The 15,116-nt window shown below is 43.7% G+C and overlaps 1 protein-coding gene across 1 annotated transcript; it reads right to left on the bottom strand.

The window, feature by feature from the left end:
* Positions 1 to 11,474: 11,474 nt before the first annotated feature.
* On the bottom strand, positions 11,475 to 13,920 carry LOC123412098 (beta-1,2-xylosyltransferease XAX1-like). Its single transcript, XM_045105046.1, has 3 exons — positions 13,355 to 13,920; positions 13,001 to 13,237; positions 11,475 to 12,794 (listed from the first exon to the last, which is right to left on the bottom strand). Exons 1-3 carry the CDS (start codon positions 13,548 to 13,550, stop codon positions 11,590 to 11,592), a joined length of 1,638 nt encoding a protein of 545 aa, XP_044960981.1. The 5' UTR covers positions 13,551 to 13,920; the 3' UTR covers positions 11,475 to 11,589.
* Between the last annotated feature and the right edge of the window lie 1,196 nt (positions 13,921 to 15,116).

The following is a 15,116-nucleotide window of genomic DNA, read 5'->3' as shown; positions in this document are numbered from 1 at the left end:
GATGCGGGCGCCTAGTGCTCCTCCTCCGCCTCTACCAACACCCGATCATAGTGCTACCTTGCTTGCACCATGCTGACATCGACGGCTCCTCCACTAGCGCGGGAGCATCTCCTCCTCCATGGTGATCTCCGTCATGGTCAAGGGGTCGCCCTCCTACATCTCCTCCTCCGAGCGCTTCGAAGAGCTTGGAGCTTGGCCCGCCTTAATGAGGGTCTGGCGCCGGGCCTCCGAGTTGAGGACCTCCACCACAATTTGGGTATGACGCAACGACGTGAGGCTCTTGTACCACACAACAAAGGATCGAGCCATGGTGACGGCGGGCATATGCTTGGACGTGCCTCCGACGTTGAGAGAAGAGCTCAGATGGGTAGATTTTGGGTCGTGGCTGACCGACTTAAATAGCTCGGGCAAGCTGAGCACGAGGTTAAATACAGAACACCGAAGTTGACTTCTCGAGCTCTGCCCCCGTGTGAATGCCAGGTAGGCGTACGACTAGTCACCCGACGTGAATGTGTGTAGCCGACTGGCCTCATCCACTCTGAATGTGCGAACGGGATTCAGAATGACGCGAAGAAAGAGGTCTTTGGAGTTGGGCCAGGGTGTCACAGTCGAATAGGCGAACGGCCACAAACCTTCCATCAGTTTGATGCAGGTTTAGGGGATTTTGGACAACGAGACCGGTCCCGAAAAATTTGGTGACCGCTCTTGGATTGATTAAGTGGTTCGTTTGGGGCATTTGAGGGTGATTCGATATTGATTTAAGAATTACTAGAAGGATTGGGCGCGCTTTGCTACATCGTTAGATTAAAAAACCTAATAACTCTGTTTTAAAATACAATGTGTATCACTTTTTAAAATTTTCAAATTTTTTATTTAATATTGTGAATGTCGATATTTTTGCTCTCAACTTGGTCAAAGTTGAAGAATTTAACTTTCCAAAAGACAAATGCCCCTTGTATTCTGAAACTGATGGAATATTTTGTTTGATTTGTGGGCAACATGACATAATGTGTTTTATTTTTATTTATAATTCGATAATTTGATGGACCTTTCGTGGTGTGATTCTATATTATATGTTAACCAACCTTATATATGTTTGAAAATTTCTACGTCGACGGCTACATTAGCATAATTGATATGTTTTATAGATCGGTTGTTGTTGTTTCATTTGAAAAAAATGTTGTTTCGGTTAAAATCGTAAACCAAACCCATTAAAAAGCATAGTGTATTTGTCTAAAGATTTGAACGAAAATGTTTTGAGAAATTGTTGACCCGATCAAAATCGGGTGATCCAATTTTAATAGAAGTCTTGGAGATATCTATTAAAGGGGAATTAGGGAGAAGACGAGTGAGGCGAGCCACCCGTGTGGGAATTCACGTGGCACATAGATTTAAAAAAGGCTCAGTGACAACCATGTAAAAGGGTCCGTACGTCTAAGATTATCGCTTTAAGAAATTGTTAACCGATTAAAATTGGATGCCACATTATTAATTAAAAATCTCAACAAAATCTTGGCTCTTCAATTCTACAACGATTAGTGTTATAATATATCGTGAAAGAAAAATAAATATGGGTAAAATTAAAGGGGAAGGGCGAGGTGGGGATGAGTGGGAAGAGGGCACGCAATTTTGTGGACTCAAGTCCATACTTGAAGTCGATAAATCAGTTTCTCTTGAGAGCATCTCAATAATCCGTATGTTCAATCGTTGGTATAAGTGTCCACATCATCAACCAACAGTACATCATACAAGCTCTTCAATAGTGTGTATGTTAAGAGTATGTAAAATAACTAAGTGGATCCATTAAATGTTGAAGAAATAATCATGTTTGCCTCAGAGCTTGTGCATGAACCGTTGCTTCAAGTTCATACGGTTTCATTCTCTCTCTTCTTTTATTATATATCATGTCATTAAAATCATCTATGTGACAATTTTATCAACGATGATCATACGACCATTGAAGATGCCCTGATAGGACTCTTAGATTCTGTTTGAAATCATAATAGATTATGATAATTTGGATTATGAAGATAGATTATATAATCAGGTTTATAAAAATAATTAAGATGGACATGTTTAGAGGCTATATTATGTAAACTGTAATCCAGGTTTTACATTACATAATGACATGTCTCTCTTGTGCGTACGGTGAGGAGAAAAAAGGAGGATGTCATAAAAATTAGTAATTACCTCAAACTTCACAAAGATAATGAATCATTAGTAATTCATAATCTGGTTTTATCCGGATGAAGTAGATTGTGAGTTTTTAATAATATACCCATCTAATTTTTATAATATACAACATAATTTATTTTGTTTGGAGACAGTATAGATTATAAAAATTAAATTGTTATAATGTGAGTTGTTCTAAACAGAGCGTTAACCAAAACAAAAAGGCCGTCTCTCGCCCTTTGAATAGAAAAGGTTGTCCTACGGCAAAAGGCAAAAGCGGAAAGGAAAGCCCTCAAAGCAGACATTTTGTCAGCGGAAACCAAAATGAACAGATGAAGCGCACGGGCCAGCGCTGTGCTGCTGCTACGACCCGCGAGTTCCGCCACGCTGCAGATTGTTTATTTGTGTTCTGGCAGACTGCCGATTCTCCCCGGCGTGGTTCCGATAGTTAACCGTGGATAGCTCGTCGGGTCTCCCAGTTGTCCCGCACCGAGGGCAGGGAGGAACCCGCGAGACGGTCTGCCGTGCCGTGCCGCCCGTCGGAGCGCGGGACACGTGATGCCATGCACTGGCCAAGGGAAAAAGACGCCATGATGTTGTTCGTGCTCGCGCACCGCCGCGCGAGCCAAGGGACGGACTACGCTTGTCTTGGGCTAGCTAGCTAGTAGCCTCGGGTGGAGAGGTGTCGTGGGTCGTGGGTGTCTTGACTTATCTGAATCGCTGGACTGAAAACTACAGACAAACTCGAGAGTCCAGACGGACCGCTAAGCTACTTGTTAATACTTTTTATGTCGTGTGCATTAATCTGCTTGTATTGAAGGAGCGAATGCGATGGCTCCAGTTATATGCAGGTAGTTTGGGAAATCCAATTCGGCTTTGGAGAGCATATGCTCCTGTCCATCAATTTTATTTTTTGCAAATGTAAAAAGTAAAATAAAAAAAGATGTGTTCTTTGTCCCACTCAAATGCTACCTGCGAATTTTTAATGAAAAATCTTAAGCAGTTTGAGCTCTGCAAAAAAAAACATCAAATGTTACCTACAAATGTTAGATTTACTTTTTTTTCACCATCGACGTACCACTACCCCGTTTTGCATAAAAAAATGTCAAACTCACTTGTTAGAATAAGATAAACATTCACATGAAAAGCAGTTTTTTTAAATATATTTGTTTTGAATTTATTATTTATGAGAAAGTATATGCTCCCAATAGCCAAAATGGCCTCAAGGATACAATTGAGGTACGGAGTAACAAGAAGGCACAAATAGCGTAAAAAATGCCTAAAACGTTTTTAGCGAGACTATGTGCCTTGATATAAAAATCGTGTCCCTCAAATATGAAGGAGCAAGCCGCAAACTGATAAGGTGACGCTTTGATATCTTTGACAATACTAGCATATAAACTACGAGTACCTCTACTGATGCTCGATTTCCCCCTTCCCCTTGCCCTCCCGTGCCGCTTCCGCGAGCGCTCGGGGGGGGGGGGGGGGGGGCTAGCGCCCTCCTCCTCCTTCCTCCCTGCAGCTCCCTTCCCTCGTCGTCGGGACGACATGTTGGACGTTGGATGGTGCTGGCCGTCTGGATCGGGCGGAGGTAGCTGGCGGCGGGGGCGCGGGCTGCATGCGGTGGCGTGGAGTGGCTGATGCGGTTGAGGGGCATGCCCCGATCTCGACGGCAGCGGCTCTGGGTTTGGTCCAGATCTCACGCAGCTCGATGCGTGGGGCCTGGGCCCTTGTGATGTCGAGGCTCCAGCTCGTCGCAAGGGTTGGTTGGATCCGGTGGCCGACCTCTACTGCGGTGCTCCCTGGTAGTGGTGGGCCTGCCGCCCCCGGCCAGATCCGGCCCTGGGAGCTCTTTGGAAATGGCAGGTGTCGCTGGCTTCGACTCGCTGGTTCTTCGGGCTGGCGTCGAGGTTTGTGGTGGCTTCTGCGTGGTCATGGTGTGATGGCTTCGTGGGAGGCGTGTAGGCTAGCGGGGGTGCTATGCGTGGGGTTGTGGTGTTGGGAGGTGCTATGGGCGAAAGCTTGCCGGCCGACGGTGTCGACGTCTGTGGATGTCGTCTCACCTCCTTGGAGGCACCGTTAAGGAGTTCTCTCCCTGTACACCCTTGGATCCAGTTCTTCGGGTGAAAACCTTAGGCCCGGTTGGGACAGATGACGGCGTCGGCATCGTCGCTTCCTCCTTGGGGGCGTCGTGTTGAAGAGCTTTGGATCTTGTTTGCACGCTCCATGGGCTAGACGCTCGCGATATTGCGGTCAGCTCAGGCCCGTCCGACAATGTGGATGATCTGCGCGGCTTCTTGTGTAGCAACGATGGCCGCTTCAAGCGGAGTAGGAATTGTTGTTGTGTTCTAGTAGTCGGTCTCACCCGGCGTGTTCGAGGGGTCGTCGTACCTTTCTTGTCTTCTGAAGTCAAAGCTGTTTGAGGAGGAGCCTTGCGGTGACAATGACGTGAGACGGGCGATCGGTTCTGGCGCTGGCTCGGCGCAGGTCCATCACTTTTTTATCGTACAATGCTCGTCGACAGAGTCGAAGCTGTGTGGTCGCCCGCGCGTGTGGTGGACTGTTTGGCGTTGTCCGACGCAGGCCTCTGCGCCCGTCTGTGGTGGAGGCTACATCGGTGGTCGACGATGGTGAAGTCGGAGTCGCCCTCGCGGAGGCGTGATGACGATGACGCCAAATTGCAACCTTGACGGAGCTCTTCCCCCTCGCTGCGTGTCTGCGTTCTTGTGTAGGTTGCGAGGTCGCCCTGTGTGCCTTGTTTTAGCGGACACATTGTGACGGTTTTAACCCGGTTATCTGTTTATTAACTGGACAACTCTATTCAACCTTTTCTAATTGGATCGGGCCCTAAGGGACCGCATTTAAAAAAAAAACTCTACTGATGTTCATGATGGCTTCTTGATAGTCCGTGTCCTGGGCAGATTCAGGCAACCTCAAGACATCCTTCCCTATTTATACAAACACCCGAGAAGGACAGACGGATCGATGAGAGAGGTCCTTCTAAACCAGACTTGGGTCATGGACCTCGTCCACGGTGACACCCAATTGATCAAAAATTAGGTAATCATACTACATGAGTGTCTCTAAGCTAGAAATTTTCAACTAGATGAGCATACAAAGGACACAATCAAATGGAAGCCTGAAGTCTCGGGCGTTTAATATGTCAGCTCTGCATATAGCTCCCAATTCGAAGGCTCCATCAAATCCAGTTACAAACATATTTTTTGAAAGAGATGGCCCGACTGAAGATTTTTGCCTGGTTGTTACACAAGAACATGCTATGGTGCAATGATCGTTTACACATAAGAGGTTGACCGAATGGATATTTCTCTCAGCTGTGTTCTCGAGTCCGCCAACACCTGTTTTGAGAATGCATGATTTCTCTATCAATTTGGACTGAAGCTGCAGTGGCACAAGGATGCAGCTCCCTCCATCCAAATATGTGGCAGAACCGCGAGGCGATTACGGGGATCACGAGATTGATGATCGATACAAATAAGCCGGAGCATAGAAAGGGCATCAAATCCTTAATCATCTTAATTTTGTGTGAAATCTGGAGCAAGCGCAATAGTAGTACCTTTAAGGCAACAACTCCAAGCCAGACCAAAATTAAACAGCCATCAAAACCAACTTGGAGCTATGGCGCCAAGTAGGAGCCAAGTCTTTTGAGCATCCGTTTGGGCAGTCATCGTGAGTAATCAAACTAAGGACAACCCCGTGTTGTTGAGGCATTTTCAGTTCTAATTTTTATCTCCTTGATCTTTGGTCACCCATCCATCGAATTTTCTATTCCCATTTGCTCCCTTCTAATATGTGCAAGCCAACCATCAGCTGGATCTTTAAAAAAATGCAATGCACTCCCATGTCTACAAAAAAATGTAATGCATTCCCCCACATGCATCGGCCCCGATGTAGCACATGTGGGCCAACCAGAAGTGGTTGGGCCGGTCCAACTTATTCAAAGCGGAATTTCATATTGGATGCACATTGCGGAATTTCCCCTCTTTAGAAAACACTACGAAATCTCCTAAGAGTTGTGGTTTCTCACAGGAAAATGCTGAGGTGTGCTGGTTTTGCTGACCTTCTAGAAGGTTCCTGAATTGGTACTTTATCTGTTTATTTTCAAAGAATCACAAACTGAAAAATATATTTAATATATTAAAAAAGTGACTTTTTTGAAAAACTATTCACGTTGTAATAAAAATAAAGTTCTAAAAAATTGTTTACAGATTTAAAAAATTGAAAATTATTCGTGTGTTAAAAATAATGTTTGGGTTCTTATACTAGTGTTCAATTTTTTTTTGAAATTTTGTATAGAAAGTTAATAAGTGTTCAAAATTTGAAAAATGTGTTCGGAAATTCAAAAATCTTCGCTTATAAACGTTTGAAAATTTAAAAATTGATCCAAATTTTTAGAAAATGTTCGCATTTAAAAAAAGATTCACATACCTGAAAACTGTTCAATTTATAAAATAATAATTCATCTGTGTTAATTTTTTAGGCAAACACTACTATAAACACACGCTATAGTATCCCCTCATACTACATCAATCACCATCGCACCACTACAGTGAGTGGTGGAGCCAAAAAATAAGTATGAGGAAGGGGGTGCTAATGCCGGAAATGCCGAATAGAGGACGGGCTCCATGGAGCCCGTTTTCAAATATCATTTTCCCACAGCCTAAGAAATCTGAAAAACATTATACATATAGAAATACATGTATAACACATTTGAGAAAAGTTTTGTAGCAATATACTTCCATATGTGGGGTATACATAAAAAACAAATAAGAAAAATGCAAATTTTGTTGTTTTTGTGCAGCTAGCTAAAAATATTTTTTAACAAAATTTTACAGATCCACTTTGAATATGTATAAGTTTTCACATATTTGTTTTCGGATTTTTTTAAGACATAAAAATATCATTTTTACATCTTTTGAAATAAAGTCCTCCATGTAGCCCGTCCTCTAAAAAGTCACACTCGTGTAAATGCTGCTAAAAACAAGTCACGGAGTGCCAAACAATTGGAAAGTAGATTTTCAGCAGCAACAAGTTACTAATTGCATCATTGTTCTCAACAAATTAGCAGTAAAATTATGATGTTAGGGGAGGGGGGGGGGGGGCAGGTTCATGTCGACCCCCTTTCTCGGAGCTCTTACCTGCCACTCATTGCGGCAGGAAGCCCCTGTGCCGCACAGGGGGCCGCCATGATTGGGCTGGTCCAGTTTAGTTTTTTTTTTCTGTTACTTTTTTTCTCTGTTTATTTTCTTTATTTTGGTTAGTTTTATCTTTTTTCCTTTTTCCTTTTTTTATTTGAAACAGAAATATTGTATGAATTTGAATAACATTTTTTCTAAAACGTGAACACATTTGGAAGTGCGAACAATTTTTTAAAGCACGGACACTTTTGGAATCTAGAGAACAAAATTTTGGAAAACTGCAAACAACTTTTAAAACACAAACATTTATTAAATTTTTAGAAGAAAGTTTGAAACTGAGAACAATTTTTTAAAAATGTGAACACATTTGGAAGCATGAACAATTGTTGAATCTTCAAAACAAATTTTTTAAAAAGAGAATAATTTTGTCAAAGCCCGAACAAATTTTTAAAGCACGAACATTTTTTGAATTATAAGAATTTTTTCGGAAAACGAGAAAAAATTAAGAAAAACGTGAACAAATATGGAAGCGCGGACTATTTTTCAAAGCACGAACATTTTTTTCAATTTGAGAACAATATTTGAAAAGGAGAACAATTTTGCAAACCCTGAACAAATTTGAAAGCGCGAACATTTTATAAAGCACAAACATTTTTTGAATTTTGATAAAGTTTTTGAAACCGAGAACAATTTTGAAAAAACGTTAACAAATTTGGAAGCGCGAACAATTTTTTAAAGCACGAACATTTTTTAAATCTTGAGAACAAAATTTTAAAAAGCACAACATTTTTGAAAAAAAACTGAACAAATTTGAAAGCGTTAACAATTTTTAAAGCACGAACATTTTTTAAATTTTTAAAGCAAATTTTAAAACTAGGAACAATCTTGAAAAATCGTCAAGAAATTTGGAAGCACGAACAATTTCTTAAAGAATGAACATTTTTTAAATCTTGAGAACAATTTTTGAAAATGAGAACAAATTTCATAAACCCCAAACAAATTTGAAAGCACGAACATTTTTTAATTTTTAGAACAAATTTTGAAACCGAGAACAATTTTTAGAAATCCTAATTCAATTTGGAAGCGCGAACAATTTTTTGAAGCACAAATATTTTTTGAATCTTAAGATTTGTTTTTGTGAGAATAAATGTGAATCTTATGACCATATTTTGAATCCGAGAACAATTTTAGAAAATACAGAACATTTTTTAAAAAAATTGAGAACATTTTATGAAAATCTAGAATATCTTTTGAAACAGAAACAGTAAAGAATGAAAAAGATAAAGGAATTAAAAAATGAAAGAAAAACCGGTTCAAAGAACCTTCTAAAAGTTTCTCAAAACCAGAAAAAACCGGTTGGGTTTCTAAAACAGGGCACTGCAACCGCACTACCGGGCTAGCCCGGCCCCCCTCCAGGTCTGTGCGAAGCTTCGACACCGCTTCACACTGAGCGATAAATAGAGTTTTCAACCTTTCTCCGCCACTACCTATGTGAAACCCCACTGCTAAAGTGCATGCCAATGGGCCGGCCCGGTCAGGCTCACCCATGTGCGTCTCAACCCTATTGGACGCAGTGAGCTCCAGTTCGAAGCTCCAGTTCGAAACCCTACTGGTATTTAATAAACTGTAGATGCTTTCGAAATAGCCTTTCGCCGTGGTTTATAAGTAAAACTCCAACCACAAGCTTCAAAATCTCTTGACACTTCAAACTATGGTTGTGTTCCTCCCCATCACATGTATTTACTAAATAATTATATTTGAACAACTGATGTCTGTAGCCCACACTGTAATTTTAGACAACTCCAACATCTCCAAAATCGCAAATAAAGAAACCACAATGGTTTGCATAACATAAGCAACGGAAACATAACCATTCTACTAGTGGTTATGTCGTTGTTGATTTCGCTGGTTATGTAGGCAAGATTTCGGCCACTCTCTCCATATCACAAATACATACTCCCTCCGTCTCAAAATAAATGTCTCAAGCTTAGTATAATTTTATACTGGAGCTAGCATAAAATTAAGACATTTATTTTAAGACGAAGGATGTATCATTTTGGACATGTCTTAAATGGAAATTTTACAATTTTGACTTTAAATATTGTTTTGATACGTATAGGTTGAGAACATGTAAATCACATGTTTATATTTTTATGAAAAAATATATTCATATTTTTGTGTGTGCTACTTATACATATAATCTAGCAAAAAATAGTCATCAAATAAAAATCTAGAAAGTTGTGCTAATATCCAAAATGACATGTATTTGTATTATGAAGGGAATATCACTAGAGACACTTAATACATGCCCAGAACATGTTTATGTTATACTCTCCCTCCGCAACTCCAACCTTGTCGACTCTCTTCCTTGACTCGCACTTTAGAAGAAGAAGCCGTGATCTTCAAGCCTTTGTCGTCAACTCTCTTAGATGAAACTGATAGTGATAATTTTCATGTAGGTGACAAATGGTCATATTATTCACGAACATGTACATGAGTCAGTTTCAACTAAAAATAGATGTGTCTGATTGTTTCTAGAAATTTTCAAACACAAAAATGCATATTTGTGTGCTAAATTATAAAAGTGGGTACAGCAGAATTCAATATCATTTTAGAGTATATTTTTTCTTTTCTTTTTCTTTCAATGGACACCCACGGTTATTCCCATTAAAAGAACTTCTAGATTTTGCAGTCTGGCAGAACAACGAAGCGAAAATAATCATTCTACTAGTGTTTTATGTTGTTGTTGATTTAGCCGGTCAAGTAGATAAGATTTTCGCTACTATCTTCATACCAGTATACTACAAATACATTTCGTTCTTGGCATGTCTTAAGTGTGAAAGATTTAAAACTTTGACCGTAAATATTATTTCAAATGTTTAGTTTTTTTTTGGGAGTGAAAAATACTTTGATTGAGACCTTCTAAATCATATGTTGAGATCCGTCTCGAAAAGTATATGAACGCCGCTACGCGATCGTCGACGGATTTTTTGAAAAGATTCGTCGCCTCGCGAGCCGTTAGATCCGACCGATTGAGCGACCAAGTGTCTTGTTTTACCATTGCAACATAGAACGTGTTGTAGGAAATTTCCGCAACACGGGTCATGTTACAAAAATTCTTGCAACATAGGTGAAGTTTTTGAATTTATTTATTTGCAACGGAGGTCTCGTTGTAATTTTTTTTCTATAACAAAAGTCTTGTTACATTTTTTTTCCAACAAAGACCTTACAACAGAAACTCATCGTAACAGACAGTGAGTAGCGGCCACGTTAAACGAAAGAAAGCAAAATGACGTTCGACGCGTCACATGGACTAACCGGTGGATGCTCGCACGAGAGATCCGCTCGTGGAAGCCAAGCGTTTTTCAAAGTATGTTCACAGTTTAATTCGTTTGGTATATAATGTAGCAAAAGTTAGCGGTCAAATAAAAATCTAAAAACCATGCTTGTATGTTAAATGACATGTATTTGTAATGGGTATGCGGAGGTCATATATGTGGTTAGAGTAGACCCGTCCAGGACATATACCAAATTTCAAATAATCAATGGATATGTGTTCCCCCTGTCGCACCCTTTCGTGAGACCCTGTTAATCCTCTTTGTTGATGTGCATCCCGAAGAAAGAAGCCGTGATCTTCAAGCCTTTGCCGTCACGAGAATCTGCACGGGACGCATCAATAATACTTTTTTTTTGCGAGGGGCATCAATAATGTTTCTAGGCAGCGTGTCACCATTCCCTGACTGTATCAACGATGTGCAATATCCATTGATTGATGCATTATTAGTTGCACAAGTTGATACTATTATCCAGCTGCTTTTTATTGGACGGGTATCCAGTCGTCTTTGTTGGTAAAATATTGCAAGAGTACTTGGGCTATGTGCCGTCCCTCGAGATTGTGGCACCCCGTTTGGAGCAAAACGTGCTTGGTCCGAAGCATATGAGTGGACAGCTCACTTTTAAAATAAAAAAGCACTCAATTAGTTTACTCATTCAGAGACAAGCGACAGTTAGTTTACTCATTCAGAGACAAGCGACAGTTTCATCACTTCATCAGTATGTATATGCTGTTCCCAGTTCAGTACAGGTAGTATATCTTCAGTGCTCTGGTCAGCAATGTACTACTAGTAACTCGTCTGTAGTATGTATACACCAGAAATGAAATCAATTAAGTAACTTTGATTTGAACTTACAAAATGAGAACTCATCAGCTATACCCCAACAAACCAAGTAACCAAATAACCCAAGACAAACGCTCTAATCAATCCTGCAGCTGGTCCAGCGCCTTGAGGAGAAACGGCTTGAATCTGGTGACATTGACCATGACATCCTGCTTCATGACGATCTCTGCGAGCGCCGGCCATCCCTGCGCGTGGATCTGCATGGGGTTCTTGAACACGTAGTGGTCTCGGGAGTACTTGTCCTTGAGAGTCGTCTCCTCCTCGGACACGTAGTACTCGACGTACCGGAGCTGCATGTCGCGCGCCGGCTGCCCGTAGAAGTTGGTGGCCATCCAGTCCATCTTGCCCCACGGCACGATCTGCACCAGCACGGCGCCCGTGGGCAGGAAGATCTGGTTGGTCAGCCCGGCGCCGTGCACGGCCAGGAGCACGTCGGCGGCGTTGACGGTCTCGGCGAACGCACGCACGTCCGCGCCGGCCTCCGCCACGGTCACCTCGAAGCCGAGCTGCTCGCAGAGGGCACGGACGGCGGGCAGGTTGAGCAGCTTGCGCGTGCCCTTGCGCTCGATCATGAGCATCTTGGGCCTGACGGTCGTCTTCTCGCCGAGCACCGCGGGGACGTCCCGCGGCAGGCCGAACGCGCGGCGGAGGAACCGGTTGTAGTCCACCATGGTGTAGTTGTGCGGGTTGCGGGTCGCGTGCGGGGCGATGATGAGGTCGCGGTCGCGGTATAGCCCGAGCTGCCCGCCGGGGAAGCAGTGCACCTCCTCCTCCTTGTCGAAGTTGATCACCTCATAGTTGGACAGCTTCTTGAGCAGCGGCGCGAATTTCTTGACCCACCACGGCTTGAAGTTGGTGATGAGGAGCTGCACCTCGCCGGCGAAGTGCGCCGTGGAGAGGAAGAGCGGGATCATCACGTCCGTGTTGTCGTGGAAGAAGTTGTCGGTGTAGCCGGCCGTGGAGAAGACCACCGCGGGGACGTCGTGGCGCCGGGCGCACGCGGGCGCCGAGACCGGCGACGCCACGGACTTGATGGTGACCTCCACGACGCCCGGGAGCAGGAAGGTGTCCTTGCGGGCGTACGGCCGGATCTTCTTCTCCCCGTTGTCGTCGAACGGGCCGGCGCCGGCCGGGTTGATGAAGAACATGGTCTTCTCCTTTGGGCTGACCCGGACGTCGCCCGTGAGCTCGCAGACGGACGGGCGCGCGTAGGGGAAGCCCTCGTCGACGGCGTTCTCGTCGCAGGTCATCTTGGCCTTGGCCTCTTCTGTTTTATCGCCACCGTCTGACCAAAATACGGATCATAAGTTCAGACTAAAAGTATACCAAGTACTATTCGTAAATGAACTAGATTAGTACTGTATCGAGGGGATTAAAGCTAAGCTCTTTGGGGAATCATCATCTATTAAAGGCAAGATCTCTGTTTCCATTTGATTTAAGATCCCAGCCGGATTCAGGTAGAGACAGGGAAAGAAATGGAAAAGAACTCACCTGGTTTGGTTACCGCGGTCTCCTCTTTTTCGGTGCTTTCTGTCTCCGCTGGGGTCTCCGCCTTTTCATCGATCTTTGTTTCTTGTGGAAAGCCGGGCTCCTTCGGCTCCGCGTCGCCTCCACCCAGATCTTTCTGCTCCTCGACTTCGACCTTCTTCTGCACCGGCACGGCCTGCTCCGTGCTGGGCACCGCCGTGGACGCGGGCGGGGCGTTCTTCATCACCATGGACGTGCTCTCTGCAGCAGCGACAATTTTTTGTTTTCAAATCAATCAGCAAGCTTGGAAACCCAAACAAACATCTACTAAGAAACGATTCTTGCGCGAAGATGAAGAAGTGGATCGGAGGCGCTCACCGAAGACCGGGGAGTAGATGGCGAAGAGGCGGGCGAAGGAGATGTAGGTGAGGAGGGCGAGGCAGCAGCCGGCGACGAGCCCAATCCCGAGCTTCTTAGGCTCGATCCTGCTCAGCTCCTTGGCCAGCCGCGGCTGCCTCCGCTCGCCGGGGCCGGCCGGCGGCTTTGACCCGCGCGCGTACGCCGTGGACGCCATGGAAGATCACCCACCCCCAGACACAAGACACGGCCACGACCCACGACCGATTCCCCCGGCCGGACAGCGCAAGAGAAGAAACAAAACAATCACACCACGAGGCCAGGCGCCCCCCGATATATCGGCCGGCCGATCGATCGCCACCGAACCGCGACTTTCTTTTCGCTTCTAAAAAAGCCTATTGGATCGGCAGCGCTGCATACGGGCCGGGGTGATGGTAACATGTAGCGGATGATTGGACCGACTCTTCCTGCAAGCAGTGGCATAATTCGTTTTGTTCGTTGGGGTTACTACTACTAGACTAGTTTGGCGCGGCGGGGGAGGCGGCTTGCTTGCTTCCTCACCGATTCCTTGCTTTGACTCGTCCGCAAGTTGTGTGAAGAATAATTTGGACTTGGCACCTAATCCCGTCGTGGGCAGCAGGGGGGCGTTCTTGATTATTGAGTTGTCATGTTCTGGTTTCATTATTTTTTTCCTTGATGATGAATGGTGGTTCGGCCGGGACAGGGACTTGTGGAATCGTGGAACCAGTCCGTTGGACGTGGGAAGGTATCCATCCATTCTCCATTGGTTGATTGCTTCCATTCCATACTCCCCCGTTGCACAGGGACGCTTGGTCGCTCGTGGGAGGGAAGGCGTGGATTCCGTCGGATAGGCAGTGTTTACGGCATCTCTCACGTTATCTGCGAAACCAACACCCTCAAATGTCTCTCAACATGTTCGGGCGTGTCCGACGACATCTGCCATACTTTTTTTCTTCTTCTTATGAAAGTACGCCTACGCATACCATAACTTTATGGAATGCAAAATTGTAAGTACAAAAACACTATCGCTCGCTGCGACAATAAACGTAACGCGAACTCAGCAGCTGGGCATGTGCAAATACAGCCACCAACAACCAAACAAAAACTACTGAGTAGAAGAGTTTGCCCTAACTGAACACAACACTGCGTCTCGACTAATGCCGGACGAATTGAGAGACGTGAGTTGTGGAGAGGTGTGGTCCGACTAACGATGGGCCGAATGGACCAGTCGGACTCCCTTAGACTTTACATAATTTATTCGCGAGATTAGAAGTCTTCTGGGCAAATGTTTACTATTAAGAGGGAGTCGATGCATCCTTTGATTTGACCATTACAGTCATTAATAAAAATAATAATTAAATATCAAGCATCAAATTAATTTAGAATTCAAAAGTATATAATTAACCATGCGTGCAGTTAATTAGGTTTGTTTAAATAGAAAAAGATTCATATTGAAATCAATTTGAAAGCTAGGCCATTCATACAATTAACTAGCCATGCAATCAATAACTAATGCAGTTAATCATGTGTGTTTAGTAAGTTTTTTTTCAGCGGTCTAATAATGAAATATTGAAATCATCAGGAAAAAACATTTCAATTTTCTTTACGTGTAAGTACTTTTTAACTTGAACATTATTTTTAGGACATCGATAACCACCATACGTGCATTGGGAGCAACATCCAATTACACGCCCAATGATCACATATTGCACCACATCATCGCATGCATGCATAAATGACGGAACTGATGATGTCAACTTAA

The sequence above is a fragment of the Hordeum vulgare genome, chromosome 7H, assembly GCF_904849725.1.
Source record: "Hordeum vulgare subsp. vulgare chromosome 7H, MorexV3_pseudomolecules_assembly, whole genome shotgun sequence".
Classification (NCBI taxonomy): Eukaryota; Viridiplantae; Streptophyta; class Magnoliopsida; order Poales; family Poaceae; genus Hordeum; species Hordeum vulgare.
The sequence above is the reverse complement of the archived record's forward strand: the minus strand, read 5'-3'. Positions and strand labels throughout refer to the sequence as shown.

What these genes read in the sequence shown, in the direction of transcription:
- LOC123412098 (XM_045105046.1), bottom strand. Translation starts at nt 13,550, where the DNA reads ATGGCGTCCACGGCGTACGCGCGCGGGTCAAAGCCGCCGGCCGGCCCC. An exon ending in CATCTACTCCCCGGTCTTCG is followed by an intron (nt 13,238 to 13,354) that starts GTGAGCGCCTCC and finishes TCGCTGCTGCAG; the next exon opens with AGAGCACGTCCATGGTGATG. An exon ending in GACCGCGGTAACCAAACCAG is followed by an intron (nt 12,795 to 13,000) that starts GTGAGTTCTTTT and finishes TATTTTGGTCAG; the next exon opens with ACGGTGGCGATAAAACAGAA.